The sequence below is a fragment of the Piliocolobus tephrosceles genome, chromosome 1 (assembly GCF_002776525.5).
Source record: "Piliocolobus tephrosceles isolate RC106 chromosome 1, ASM277652v3, whole genome shotgun sequence".
Classification (NCBI taxonomy): domain Eukaryota; kingdom Metazoa; phylum Chordata; class Mammalia; order Primates; family Cercopithecidae; genus Piliocolobus; species Piliocolobus tephrosceles.
The window spans coordinates 62,215,484-62,230,185 of NC_045434.1; the positions used below are offsets into that span (position 1 = coordinate 62,215,484).

Genomic DNA, 14,702 nt, shown 5'->3' on the forward strand with positions numbered 1-14,702 from the left:
AAATACAAAAATCAGCTGGGTGTGGCGGTGCGTGCCTGTAATCCCAGCTACTTGGGAGGCTGAGGCAGGAGAATCACATGAACCTGGGAAGCGGAGGTTGCAGTGAGCTGAGATCATGCCACCACACTCCAGCCTGAGTGACAGTGGGACTCTGTCTCAAACAAAAAAAAAAAAAAGAGAATCGGGAAACACTTGGGTCACATCACAAATACTCACAAAACAGGGCAAGTGCATTCTTAGAGTTTTCTAAGCAGAGAGGTTTTAACTATTCCTCTTCACCCCCAATTCCCCTGCCCTATTTGCACTGGGCAATTGCAGCCACAATTCTGTTATCCCTGGGAGTCCCACAAAGCTATCTCAGCCACCGGCCAGCAGCTCCTCATTCCTTCTCTGCTGCTTTTGTTCCAGTAGCATTGCCCCATTCACTGTCCGTGTCAAATGCACCCACGTTGGGCTGCCCACATCTGTTGCTGCAAATACACTGCAAACTGACCTGCCTCTCCTCTGTCCCAAGTCCCTCAAGGAATTCAGCACACAGCTCCTTGGTTTGGCCCCTCCTTAGAAGCCCGCCTCTCCAGCTCTCAGGCAGGAGGCTGTGGCAACTGACATGGAAGAGAATCAGGAAGGCAGACACTGTTAGTCCTTAGAAGAGTTCCTTTTCTTATGCATTGACTTCCATTAAAGTTCAAACTTTAACACAGACCATATTTTCCTTCCTATGGTCCCAAGACCCTCCATGATCTGAATCCCATCTTCTTTTCCAGCCGCATCTCTCCCCACCCCCTTCACTCTCTTGTGTCTCCCTAAACCTGCCATGCTGTCTCTCACATGCTAGTCTTTGTAAATACTGCTCCCTCGCCTGGCAGACTTTTCCTTTAGCCTTGCCCACTTTTCCCTTATTTGGACTGAGTCCTACCCAACCTTCTGGCTTCAGCTGTGATACCACTTTTTCTAGGAAGCTACCCCTGTCTACTCCCAATATCAGAGAAGGTTGCTCTTTTGTGCTTCCAGGGTACCCTATGCCACCATCCAAACGATATCACTTAACACCATAATGTCTGTTGACTTTTCATCTCTCCTGTCACACTGTGGAACTATATCTTATACTGATTTTTTTAAAAATTCTTTTTAGAGACAGGGTCTTGCTCTGTCACCCAGGGGGAGTGCAGTGGCACAATAATAGCTCACTCCTGGGCCCAAGTGATCCTCTGGGCTCAGCCTCCTGAATAGCTAATCTTTCTTTCTTTCTTTCTTTCTTTCTTTCTTTCTTTCTTTCTTTCTTTCTTTCTTTCTTTCTTTCTTTCTTTCTTTCTTTCTTTTCTTTCTCTCTTTCTCTCTTTCTTTTTCTTTCTTTTTCTCTTTATTTCCTTCCTTCCTTCCTTCCTTCCTTCCTTCCTTCCTTCCTTCCTTCCTTCCTTCCTTCTTTTCTTTTCTTTTCTTTTTTCTTTTCTTTTCTTTTCTTTTCTTTTCATAGAGACAGAGTCTTGCTATGTTGCTTAGGTTGGTCTTCAACTCCCGGCCTCAAGTGATCCTCCCACCTCTGCCTACCAAAGCACTGGGATTACAGATGTGAGTCACTACGCCTGACTGGTTTTATTTGTCATTTTATTGCAAGGGAACAAGAGGTGCTAATCGATTGTTGAACGGATGGTGACACATTGCCTGGGACCAAACTTGTATGCCTTGAGTCTCTTCTTTTAAGACAAGTTTTTCTCCAAGAGGGAACGTGTCCCCCATTGCACTTAGGTTCCTGATAGACTTAACTCATTGGTCCTCTGACCTGAGTTTTAGAGACTCCTCCTAGATATGGATCTATTAGAGATAGGAAAAAAACAAAGGTTTTTTTTTGTTGTTGTTTATTTGTTTGTTTTGGGTTTTTGTTGTTGTTGTTGTTTTGTTTTTTTGAGACAGGGTCTCACTTTGTCACCCAGGCTGGAGTGTAGTATTGAAACCATGGCTCACTATATCCTCAACTTCCAGAGTTCAACGATCCTCCCACCTCCGTCAGCCAAGTAGCTGAGGCTACAGGCATGCACCACCACACATGGCTAATTTTTGTATTTTTTGTAGAGACAGGGTTTTGCCATGTTGCTTAGGCTGGTCTCAAACTCCTGAGCTCAAGCGATCTGCCCACCTCAGCCTCCCAAAGTGTTGGGATTATAGGTGTGAGCTACCATGCCCGGCCAACCAAAGTGTTTTTTCCTACTCCCACCCACCACAACACTTCTGACACCAGATGTGTGGGTTTTTTCCCCACACACCAAGGAATTCTGACACCAAATTATCCATCAGACACCAACTAGATGCCTTATAACTTAATTCAATTCAATTCCAACACTGTCTGCCTGGGCACAGCATCAGATCCCACAGGTTCAGGGCTCAGTCTCAGAAGACTGCCCCCCACTTCCAATGCCAGTTATGAACCCTACATTGTGACCTGTGCTTCTGACCAACCGGAATCAAGGTTCCTAGAACTCTCTCCTTGGGTTAGATTAATTTGCTAGGATGGTTCACAAAACTAAGGGAAACACTTTCCTTACATGTATTGGTTTAATAATAAAGGGCACAGATGAGCAGTCAGATGGAAGAGACACACAGGGTGAAGCATACGGGAAGGGGCGCAGAGCTCCGTGCTCTCTCCAGCACTCCACCCCCCAGGCATCTCCATAGGTTCAGCTACCCAGAACCTGCTTCTGAACCCAGTCCTTTTGGGTTTTTATGGAGGCTTCATTATGGAGGCATGAGTGATCAAATCATTGGCCATTCATGACCAACTTAACCTTCCGTTCATCTCCCTTTCCTGGAGGCTGGGGGGATGGGACTGAAAGTTCTAACTCTAGAATCCTGCCTTGGTCTTTCTGGTGACCTGTCCCCATTCTGAAGCTATCTAGTGGCCCCCAGCCATCAGTCATCTCAAATAGCATACAAAAGACACTCTTACCACCCAGGAGATTCCAAGGTTTTAGGAACTGTGTGGCAGGAACCAGGGGCAGAGACAAAATATAAATTTTTTATTATATCACTATATCACAGCATCTGATAGGGATGCACCACCACAATGCTTCCCAAACTTTAATTTGGGTAGGAATCACCTGGGATCCTGTTGAAATGCAGATTCTGGCTCAGTAGTTGGGACAGAGCCTTAGATGCTGATACTGCTGGTTGGGGACTCACACCTTGAATGGTCAGACACAAGAATAATTGTCTTGTGCAGTCTCTTTAAACTGATTCCAGAATTCTAACATAAAAGAACTGGGAAAAGTTGAAACTAATGGAGGAAACTTTCTAGGATTTTTATTTTTTATAACGTTTGGTTTTATTAAGAACAGAAGTTTCGGTAGAGCACGGTGGCTCACACCTGTAAACCCAGCACTCTGGGAGGATCACATGAGCCCAGGAGTTCGGAACCAGCCTGGGCAACATGGTGAAACCCCATCTCTATAAAAAATACAAAAAAAATTAGCCAGGTGTGGTGGCACGGGCCTGTAGTCCCGGCTACTCTGGAGGCTGAGGTGGGAGGTTCGTAAGCCCGGGAGGTGGAGGTTGCGGTGATCCACCACACTCCAGCCTCGGTAATAGAGTGAGACCCTGTTTCAAAACAAACAAACAAAACAACACAACATAAGTTTTCCTTTTTAAGTGCATGTGACCACCACTGTAGGTTGGCTCTGCTTACTCCTATGACCAATCCTCTTCTCCCTCGTCTGTCTGACACAGAGGCTGCTAAGGCTCCAATGCCTACTTTCTCAGCCTCCCTTGCTGCTCAGGATGAAATACGTAGAGCTGGAGAGGAGACATGGTGAGTCCTTGTGTCCTGCCTTAAATGATAATGTGATGGCCATTATCTGGATTCTTCATGGAATTTCAGCAGTTCCAAGGTGCCAGGCCAGTATCTGGGATTCTCTTAGCCTTTTGCTTTTTCCCCTGGGAGTCAGACAGCTGCTGCAACTCGGTCAAAACAAACCTCTCTGAATACCACCAAAAATCGGGTCAGTTTCACGTCTCCTTGATCATAATTTTTTTCTGCAGTTGGTTTGTTTGAATCAGAATTATATTACATTTTTGGTCATTTTAAACACTACTGAACATCTTAAACTCTAGACTTTTTTTTTTTTTTTTGAGACCAAGTTTCACTCTTGTTGCCCAGGTTGGAGTGCGATGGCCTGATCTCGGCTCACTGCAACCTCGGCCTCTCAGGTTCAAGCGATTCTCCTGCCTCAGCCTCCTGAGTAGCTGGGATTACAGGCATGCGCCACTATACCTGGCTAATTTTGTACTTTTAGTAGAGACGCAGTTTCTCCATGTTGGTCAGGCTGGTCTCGAACTTCTGACCTCAGGTGATCCGCCCACCTAGGCCTCCCCAAGTGCTGGAATTACAGGTGTGAGCCACAGCACCCAGCCCTAGACTTCTTTTTATGAGATAAAAAAAAATCCCTGTTTAAGCCAGCCTTACTAGAGTTTTATGATCCTTGCATTCAAACTGTAATACAGTATGCAGTTTTTCACAAATTTCTTCTTCTTTTTTTGTTTTACAGGCAGGGTCTTGCTATGTTGTCCAGGCTGGTCTCAAACCCCTGGCCTCAAGTGATCCTCCCGCCTCAGCCTCCCAAAGTGCTGGGATTACAAGCATGTGCCACCACATCCAGACAGAATGCAATTTTTAAATTTAATGTTGATGTTCTCTCATTAGCAAACTGATATACACTGCTTACAGAAATCTAAAAATATTTAAAAGGTAGAAATGGGGGAAAAATTAGAGCCCCAGTCACCAAAGTACTCTTAACATTTTGACATATTTTCTTCCACTGTTGTGCAGTTGTGATAATATGGTACAACAAATTTGTGTCCTGTTTTGTTTACCATTAAAATAAACACCTTAAGGATTTCTGTTTGGAATGATGAAAATATTCTAAAATTTATTGTGGGAATGATTGCATAACTCTATGAATATACTAAAAATAATTGAATTGTAACTCTCAGTAGGTGAATTGTACGGCATATAAATTATTTATCTCTCTCTATATACATATGTTTTAAGAGACAGGGCCCAGGCTGGAGTTAAGTAGTGTGATCACAGCTCACTGCATCCTTGAACTCCTGCACTCAAGCAATTCCACAATAAAGCTATTAAAAAAAATTTTTTTTAAATAAGCATTTTCAGGCTGGGCATGGTGGCTCATGCCTGTAATCCCAGAACTTTGGGAGGCTGAGGCGGGTGGATCACGAGCCTAGGCTGTTGCCCAGGCTGGAGTGCAGTGGCACAATCTCTGCTCACTGCAACCTCCGCCTCCTGGGTTCAAGTGATTCTCTTGCCTCAGCCTCCGAGTAGCTGGGACTACAGGCATGTGCCACCATGCCCAGCTAATTTTTTGTATTTTTAGTAGAGGCAGGGTTTCACCATGTTGGCCAGGCCAGTCTCAAACTCTCGACCTCAAGTGATCCACCCACCTTGGCCTCCCAAAGTGCTGGGATTGCAGGCTTGAGCCACCATGCCCAGCCTCTGGTGCTTTTTTGTACCTAGAATTAGCTCCTCCAATATTGTGCCAAAGTGTAACATTGCTTAAGCATTTATTGAGTACTTGCTACAAGTCAGGTGTGGACCACACTAAGTACATTATGCACATTATTTCCTCAAATTCGTAATCACCCTAAGAGGCCTATTCTACCCTTGAAAGTTGAAACTAAAAATCAGGGAGGACAACTAACTCACCCGAGGTCACAGGGCCGATAAAGAGAGGAGCCTGGTGCCTACACAGCTCTGCCTGGTCCCTGAGGCCATAGTTATTACATTCCTTTGTCAGATGGTAATTTTTTAGAGCCTTCCTAAGTTTCAAAGGCAAAAATGCTATCCTCTTCTAAATTGTTTCCATGATGTTGGACACTTCTTTGTGTTTGCTAAACTAGACACATTTCTCTGCTGTAAATTAGCTGTTTCCCAGAGTTGGCTATACAATTGGAAGAGTGAATAAAATGCGACCTATGGCTTGTCACCATAGTTAGAAAGAAAAATGTCAGACAGTTTCCTTGTTTGACACCTGCTCAAATATGGAAGCACCTTTAATGAGAGCTGACATGACTTGGGGGATTTCCTAACCATCGTGCTCTTAGCACAGGTGCCTCGTTCTCCCATTGGTTCCTTCCACCTGGCTGAGCCCAGATCCCAATCTGTGAGAGCAGCACAGTGCAAGGGAAGGCTCCCTGCAAGGGAGGGCTGCGGGCTAGGCTTGCCCTTCAGGGTACTTTTTTGGTTCTTTCCTGAAGCAGGAGGACTCGCTTGGAGTATTGCTTTGCTCCTAAGTTACTTAACCAAACAGCGACTTATTTTCCACAGTTATGTAGACAAACACCACGATGATGAAAATACCAAGCACAGCAAGCTTCAAGCCCACTGGGAAACCTTCTTCTTTCCAGCTCTCAATAGTCTGGTCTTCCGCGCAGTAGCCTCTCTCTTTGGTGATAGTCCCATATGTGATTCTGGTGCTTGGTGCTTTTGCAGCCCACCTGTGAAAACATCAGCGGCTGTTAGGATTGGACAGCTCCGGTGTACCTGAACACCCCCTTAAAGTATGTCTTGAAGCCCAAGGGTGCAGTCATGGTGGGGATTTAGAGATAGCCTCTCCTCACTAAAAACCTATGCTAATTTCTTCTCTTTTTTTTTTTTTTCTTTTTTTTTTGAGACAGAGTCTTAGTCTGTTGTCAGGCTGGAGTGCAGTGGTACAATCACAGCTCACTGCAGCCTCAACCTCCTGGGTTCAAGACATCCTCCCACCTCAGCCTCTTGAGTAGCTTGGACCACAGGTACATGCCACCACACCCAGCTAATTAAAAAAAAAAAAAAATGTGTAGGCCAGGTGCGGTGGTTCACGCCTGTAATTCCAGCACTTTGGGAGGCCAAGGCAGGCAGACTGCTTGAGCCCCGGAGTTTGAAACCCTGTCTCTACAAAACATATAAAAGTTAGCTGAGAATGAGCCGGGTGCGGTGCCTCACACCTGTAATCCCAGAATTTTGGGAGGCCGAGGTGGGTGGATCACGAGGTCAGGAGTTCGAGACCAGCTTGGCCAACATGGTGAAACCCCGACTCTACTAAAAACACAAAAATTAGCCAGGTGTGGTGGCGCACGGCTGTAATCCCAGCTACTCAGGAGGCTGAGGCAGGAGAATTGCTGGAACCCAGGAGGCGGAGGTTGCAGTGAGCTGAGACTGTGCCACTGCACTCCAGCCTGGACAACAAGAGTGAAACTCCATCTAAAAAAAAAAAAAAATTAGCTGGGCATGGAGGCTGAGATGGGAGAATCAGTTGAGCCCAGGAGTTCGAGGCCGCAGTGAGCTATGACTGTGCCACTGCACTCCAGCCTGGATAACAGAATGAGACCCTGACTCCAAAAAAATTAAAAAATAATTTTTTTTGTAGAGACAAGGTCTCACCATGTTGCCCAGGCTGGTCTCAAACTTCTGGGCTCAAAGGATCCTCCCACCTCAGCCTCCCAAAGTGCTGGGATTACGGCGTGAGCCACTGTGCCCAGTCTCTAATTTCAACAAGTGATATTAACAGCGTATTGGGGGATGTGAGGTCTCTCAAATCCCACAAAGCATTTCTTCATTGTTTCTGCCCACTTGTGTAGCACTTCTCAATGCCGGCATAAAGCCTGACTTGCCACAGGCCTTGCAGATCCCCAAGTCCCCGCTGGGAAATTGTATAAATGGATGGGAAGCCTCAGTACTCAGGCCCTCTCCTTCTTCCCTTCTCAGGTACAAACACCACCTTTCAGGGTGGAGACGAGAAGTGCCTTTGCAATCTGCTTATTTTGCACTTAAAAGGGCAAGAGCACTTTCTGAAATTTTTTAGCATGAGCCTTATGTTTCCACTAGTCTAATTCTGCAAAACCTTCTGAAGTTTATTCAGAAGTTATGAAGCTCTCCAGAAAGCTTTACTTTCTGACTAATACAATTGCCTGTCTTGAGCTTTTAGTTGAACTACGTACTCTTTTTATTCCTTTTTAAAAATTGATACATAATAGATTTACATGTTTTGGGGTATATGTAATTTTATATTACATATATATTTTTTGAGACAGGGTCTAACTCTGTCGCCCAGGCTGGAATGCTCACTGCATTGTAGCCTTGAACTCCTGGTCTCAACTAATCCTTCTGCATCAGCCACCCAGGTAACTGGGACTGTAGCCACATACCACCATGCCTGGCTAATTTTTAAATTTTTCTGTAGAGACAAGGTCTCACTATTTTGCTTAGGCTGATCTCAAACTCCTGGCCTCAAGTGATCCTTCTACCTCAGCCTCCCAAAGTGCTGGGATTACAGGCATGAGCCACCATGCCTAGCCAACATGTGCTATTCTGTTACCTTCATATAATGTGTAAAGATCAAATCAGGGCAATTGGGATATCCACCACCTTAAATATTTATCTTCTCTTTATGCTAGGAATGTTTAAATTATTCTCTTCTAGCTATTTTGAAGTGTTCATGGGTTATTGTTAACTAAAGCCACTCTACTGACCTATTGAACCCTAGGTCTTATTTCTCCTATTTAACTGTATATTTATATCCTTTCTATTTATTTATTTATTTTTTTTTGAGGCAGAGTCTCGCTCTGTTACCCAGACTGGAGTGCAGTGGCACCATCTCGGCTCACAGCAACCTCCGCCTCCCTGGTTCAAGCAATTCCCTTGCCTCAGCCTCCCGAGTACCTGGGATTACAGGTGCATGCCACCACGTCTGGCTAATTTTTTTTGTATTTTTAGTAGAGATGGGGTTTCACCATGTTGGCCAGACTGGTCTCGAACTCCTGACCTCAGGCAGCCCACCTGCCTCAGCCCCCTAAAGTACTGGGATTACAGGCAAGAGCCACCGCGCCCACCCTTATATCCTTTTAAATTTTTTTTTTTTTTTTTTTTTTTTTTTTTTTGCCTCTTGCCCATCTTCCAAGACGCAAATAGAAAGAAATGTTTCCAAATGGCTACATGTCAGGAGACTTGGGTTGTGATCTCAGTCCACTGTGACTTTTGCCCTGTCCTCCCAGTTCTCCTGGGCCTATTTCCTTATCTCTAAATATGAGCAATGAACTAGAAACTTTGGCTTTGAAATTGTTGGATATTACAAATCTTTCTCCTTTCTCGACAGATTATTTTCAGGCTAAACCCTTCACATAAATCTGAACGATGAGTTTTTCCAGAGTTACAGGATGCAATATCAATTTCCACATATGCTAAAAAACATCATTACCTTCTTCCCTTGGAAGGCTTATAATCCAAGCAATAGGTATCTACAGCTTCGGGTTTAGTGGTGGAAGCCTCGGGCCACTGATAAACAGAAAGAAAAGTTCAAGAGGAATTTGTTTCCAATGTCTTGTACAAATGACCTCGGTTTTTATTCTAGAAAAAGTCAGTTCGGTTTTCTTATTTAGAAAAAATCTAGATAAAGTAGCTTGATACTTTATAATACAAACTTGTTTGTCTTTATTCAAGAATTAGCAAAAACATCCAAGTTCCATGGAGTAATATTTTACTTCAGTGACTCATGAGAACAATACACATACAAGGGACTAGGGCCACGTGATGAGAACAGCACTCTGTTCTTAAATATCAACTCTATTTTGCTTCTTTATTTGTACTTTATTGCTTGGAGCTCTTTCTTATGAGCATGCATCATTTTCTACAAAGAATAAAGTAATTTTAACAAAACAAGTTGACTATGAACAAGGACTAGAAAATAATTTAGGAAAATGAAATGTTACTTTGTAAAAGAAGTAGGAGCAATTGTGGAGGACTCTCAGGAATGTGAAGATGGGATGTCAGATGATGTTGCTAATTCTATTGATCAAGCACTAAGCTCCATTTACCCATTAACTCACGGAGGCCTCCCAGTGAGCGCCACCTGCGAGGGAACACTCCACCCCTATCTAGTAAGCACGATTCTGTTTTGGAAATGAGTCTGAGACAGAAAGGTTAAGTAACTTGCTAGAGGCTCCACAGTATTATTATCAGTGCTTGGACCACTGCACTAGACTTCTCTCTACCCTTCAGTTTCTAAAAATAATTTCCCCGTGTAGGAAATCTTTATTACTCTCATCCACTTAGATCACTCTTCTATGCTATATTTCTTCAGCCCTAATATATACATTTTGTACTGTAGTGTTTTGTTTGTTTGTTTTTGGAGACAGAGTCACCCAGGCTGGAGTGCAGTGGCACGATCTTGGCTAACTGTAACCTCTGCCTCCTGGGTTCAAGCAATTCTCCTGCCTCAGCCTTCTGAGTAGCAGAGATTACAGGCACGCTCCACCACACCTGGCTAATTTTTGTGTAATATTTTTAGTAGAGACAGGGTTTTGTCCTGTTGGGTAGGCTGGTCTCGAACTCTTGGACTCAAGCAATCTACCCGCCTCAGCCTCCCAAAATGCTGGGATTACAGGTGTGAGCCATTGTGCCCAGCCCTTATGTTTTATTTATTCATCTAACAAACATTTGTTGCATGCTGCTGAGTGCCAGGCCTGACGCCGGCTGTGAAGATTTCAGAAGGGCTTGCCAAACCGTCCCTGTCCAAAACAGCTCACTACCAAGCATGGCTATTTTGTAAGTGTTCTGCACTGGCTTCCTTCTTCCCTAATCAGACCATCTGTTGGATCTCATGGAGCTGTCTCCTATTTCTCTTTAATCAAGCCACAGCATCTAACATTTGGGGCTACTGGTAACTTGCCATCTACTCCCCTGCTGGAAGCCCAGGACCCTTGAACATAAGAGGCGCCTTCTGACACCTGCCGTGCTGTCAGAGCCTGTAGGCTGCAGTGAGTCAGGAACTCGAGAATTCCCAGGAGTGGGAGAAGGAGCTGGGACTAGCGTCAGACAGGGAGAGGACTGACCGAGACCAGGACAGAACAAAAAGCACAGGGAAAGTCAAGAGGAGAGTAATGACCTCAATCCCAAGGTAGCCTGGACTGGAGTGTTTGGAGGGTCCGGCAGAAGAGGGACATTTGTGTTCATCACGGAGCTACCAGGAGAAAGGATAGCCTGGGTCTTAGCAAGGATGTGGTCAGGACACAACCATAAAGTGGACCCCTCCAGTGAGTGTGGACTATGACCTACGGCAGGCCCAAGGGTCCCAGCCCAGGGTGGGTTGGGGAGGGCATGGCTTGCTGTAGCATCACGCACTGCTAGTCACCCTCTACCCAGTACAGGTCACCAATGATGGAACAGCTACAGCCTCCTCCCCTTCCCTTGTACTCCCTGTGCCCCCTTCTTAAACACGTTCTCAACAGTGGTTTAGTGATACCCAAGCAAAACTCTTGCATATGTGGGAAGTTGTGCACCGTGCAAGAGAGCCACATGCAAGGAGCACCTTTCCCCATGTAGACACTGTAGATTTACATACCCTTACCACATACCCTTCCAGGAACAGGGAAGCAAAAGCTCTTGAGGAAGAGATACTTTGAAATTTCCAACAAAGGTGCCATGTGGGCTAGTGTTGGCATGTTCATCAAGAGATATTTCAAGCTATTTCCAAGGGTATTGGAAAAATGGTTTATAAGCAGATTTTTTTAAAGCTTTTTACTTATGGAAAATTTTAAACATATACAAAAATAGACAAAGTATAATGAACCTCCACATACCCATCACATGCAACTTCTTTTTAATTCTCTTAAATTTAAAAATACATACATGAAATAAAGCATTTGGGGTAGAAATGCATTGCAAAATCAAATGATAGAATTTTACAGCTCCTAAGCAATCAAATACTTCCCTTGTGCCATAAGGAGATTTAGGCCTTTGATTTCCTTTTCTTTTACAATTTGTTTTCTTTGCTATCAATCATATGTAAAGTTCTCCTGCAGTATGTAGAAGGTGGACATTGTCATTTTCAAAAATGGAGTAATTATGGCCTCTCTACCTGATCGTGCAGCTTTCAATAATTACTATTATAAAGACCATATAACAGGGAAAACTGTTATTGATTAGTATTAATAAACAGGGTATAATTGTACATAAACAGTGATGTCTACTGTGTAAACATATACTAGATATGCATGTAAACAAAAACTAGAGGTAAATTGAAAAAATAAAATCAGTTTTTGCATCAAGTGGTGCGTTTATAGTTGATTTATATTTCATCTTTTTAAAAATTCCATTAATGCTGTTATAATATGATTTTCACTATAAACAACATTTACAGTGGAGCTAAAAAATATTGGTGTTTATTAAAGCAGTGGCTCAAGTGAGGGTAAATGGCACCCAAGAGACACATAATATCTTTGCTCTGTTCTCCTTAGGCCCAGAGCTAGAATCTGCAAAGATGGCTGTTTTAGCAAAGCATTCGGAGCCCAGAGCTGGGGAATACGTGGCCCCCTCTGCTTTTCCACCCTCTTTGCTATACCCTTGGCATTCAAGTCCAAAAATTCCACCACACTCCCAAGGCCTGAAGCATATTGCTGGCCACAGCTGTAGTTAGTTATAAAAGTAGTAAGTCAGAGATATGCCAATACAACAAACTGTGACTATCTCAGTACGACACTAGCTATCACGTATATGGCATTCCCTGCGCACCAGGCACCATTCTAAGCCTTTTATATCAATAAACTAAATTCATTCTCAAAACCACCCTATGAGAAAGGTGCTTTTATTATGCCCATTTTACAGATGAGAGCCCTGAGGCACAGAGCGTTTAAGTAGCTTTCCCACACTGACACAGCTGGTGAGGCAGTGGAGCCCCACAGTCCCTGCCCATAATCACCACATGGTACTGCAGCATGATAGTAGTGGAAGGAATTAGAAATACCATGTTCTGACATCTATTATCTTGGGCATTTCACATACTTCAGTTTACTTAATCTTTCTTTTTTTTTTTTTTTGTGACAGAGTCTTGCTCTGTTGCCAAGATGGAGTGCAGTGGCGTGATCTCGGCTCACTGCAATCTCCAGCTCCCTGGTTCAAGTGATTCTCCTGCCTCAGCCTCCTGAGTAGCTGGGATTACAGGCGTGAGCCACAACACCCAGATAAATTTTTTTTGTATTTTTAGTAGAGACGGGGTTTCACCAGGATGGCCTTGATCTCCTGACCTTGTGATCCACCTGCCTCGGCCTCCCAAAGTGCTGGGATTACAAGTGTGAGCCACTGCGCCCGGCCAATTCACTTAATCTTTCTAACAACTCTAGGATGTAATTATTACAGTCACCATTTTACAGAAGAGGAAGTAGAGGCTTAGGGAGCTAAACTGTTTGCCCTAGATAACACAATTCATAAAAGGCATAGCTATAATTTAAACCCAGATATTCTGGCTCCAATGCTTTAAAAAATATATTTATATTATTATAGAAGAACTCATCAATGAAAATATGTCAAAACATGTTTTTAAAAACTTTTCATTAATTAATAAATTATCAAAATCATTAATTTCCTATGGAAGTAACATTTTTAGCCAGTAGTTCCATTCTTAATTATTTCAGATGAATTGGCATTTTCATAAAGGTTTTTTTTCCAGGTGGACTATTTTGTGCTAATTCTGGCCTACTTAGGTATATCATAGTCAATCTGAAATAATATTGCATATGATATTTTATGTCATATTGTATCACATTATAGTTAACAACAAAACACTAGGCTAACATCCAGAGCCAGAAAGAACAATAATCATTTTGTATTCTCATTAAAATCATCAAAAGGTATTTTTTTGTTTTTTTGAGATGGAGTCTTGCTCTGTCACCTAGGCTGGAGTGCAGTGGCACAATCTCGGCTCACTGCAACCTCCACCCGGGTTCAAGCAATTCTCCTGCCTCAGCTTCCTGAGTAACTGAGATTACAGGCACACGCCACCATGCCTGGCTAATTTTTGTATTTTTAGTAGAGATGGGGATTCACTATGTTGGCCAGGCTGGTCTTGAACTCCTGACCTTAAGTGATCCATCCGCCTTAGCCTCCCAAAGTGCTGGGATTATAGGCATGAGCCACAGTACCCAGCCTACATTTGGTTTTTTAAAAATAATCTACCTTGACTAAAGCCATCACTAACTGTCCATAAAGAAATACAAGTTTGTTTGCATTTCCACAAGACATATATTTACCATGTAGGCTTGAAGCTGGCCAAAATTTCACGGGCTGACACCTACAATTAAGGGAAGTTAAGAAAAGGGTACTGAGAGCCCAGTTTCCTACCCTTTCTTTCTCTTATTCTCCCAATACGCCTTACTGCTGGACTTGGAGAAGTCAGAAGGCAGGGATGTCCCTGAAGCTTGGGGATGGCATTCTCTCCAAACTGAAACATAACACATTCTCCAACTGCTCTAATTCAATAATGCAATTATTTCTTAAAGGCCTATATGTAGAATTGGACACTTTTACAAACAACATAGCAAACCGGAAGTTATGACCTGCTTACAGGCAGGAAAAAGAAAAACCTCCTTTTGATTTATAAATCTTTAAAATTGAGTTAACTCCAAATCCTCTTACTGACTAAAAATTATTAAGTTAGTAAAAGATCTATAATCATAGCAGAATTTTACTTCATTGTTTTTGCCTGAATCCTGATTTGATAAAGCCTTTATTTAAAGCATTGTGTTCTCTTAACCCAAGTAATGATTTTGAATTAATTAAAAGGCTTTAAAAATTATCTGTACCACATTAACAAAAGAAAGGTTAAAAACCTTATGATCATCTCCATTCCCGATTTTTAAAAAATCTTCTAGCAACCAGGGGAGGTGTC

General features: G+C 43.1%; 1 protein-coding gene across 5 annotated transcripts in view; it reads right to left on the reverse strand.

Annotated features, from left to right (window-relative positions):
* Positions 1 to 6,019: 6,019 nt before the first annotated feature.
* Positions 6,020 to 14,702, reverse strand: part of LEMD1 (LEM domain containing 1) — a 64,907-nt gene continuing 56,224 nt past the window's right edge. For 2 of the 5 annotated variants that reach the window (XM_023186941.2, XM_023186939.2), the window contains one exon: positions 6,020 to 6,501. In XM_023186941.2, coding sequence (XP_023042709.1) covers positions 6,380 to 6,501 — 122 coding nt within the window. In that variant the 3' untranslated portion in view covers positions 6,020 to 6,379. Of the gene's footprint in view, positions 6,502 to 9,239; positions 9,317 to 14,702 lie in introns of all 5 variants that reach the window. The other 3 variants (XM_023186938.2, XM_023186937.1, XM_023186940.1) reach the window with 3 other exon arrangements.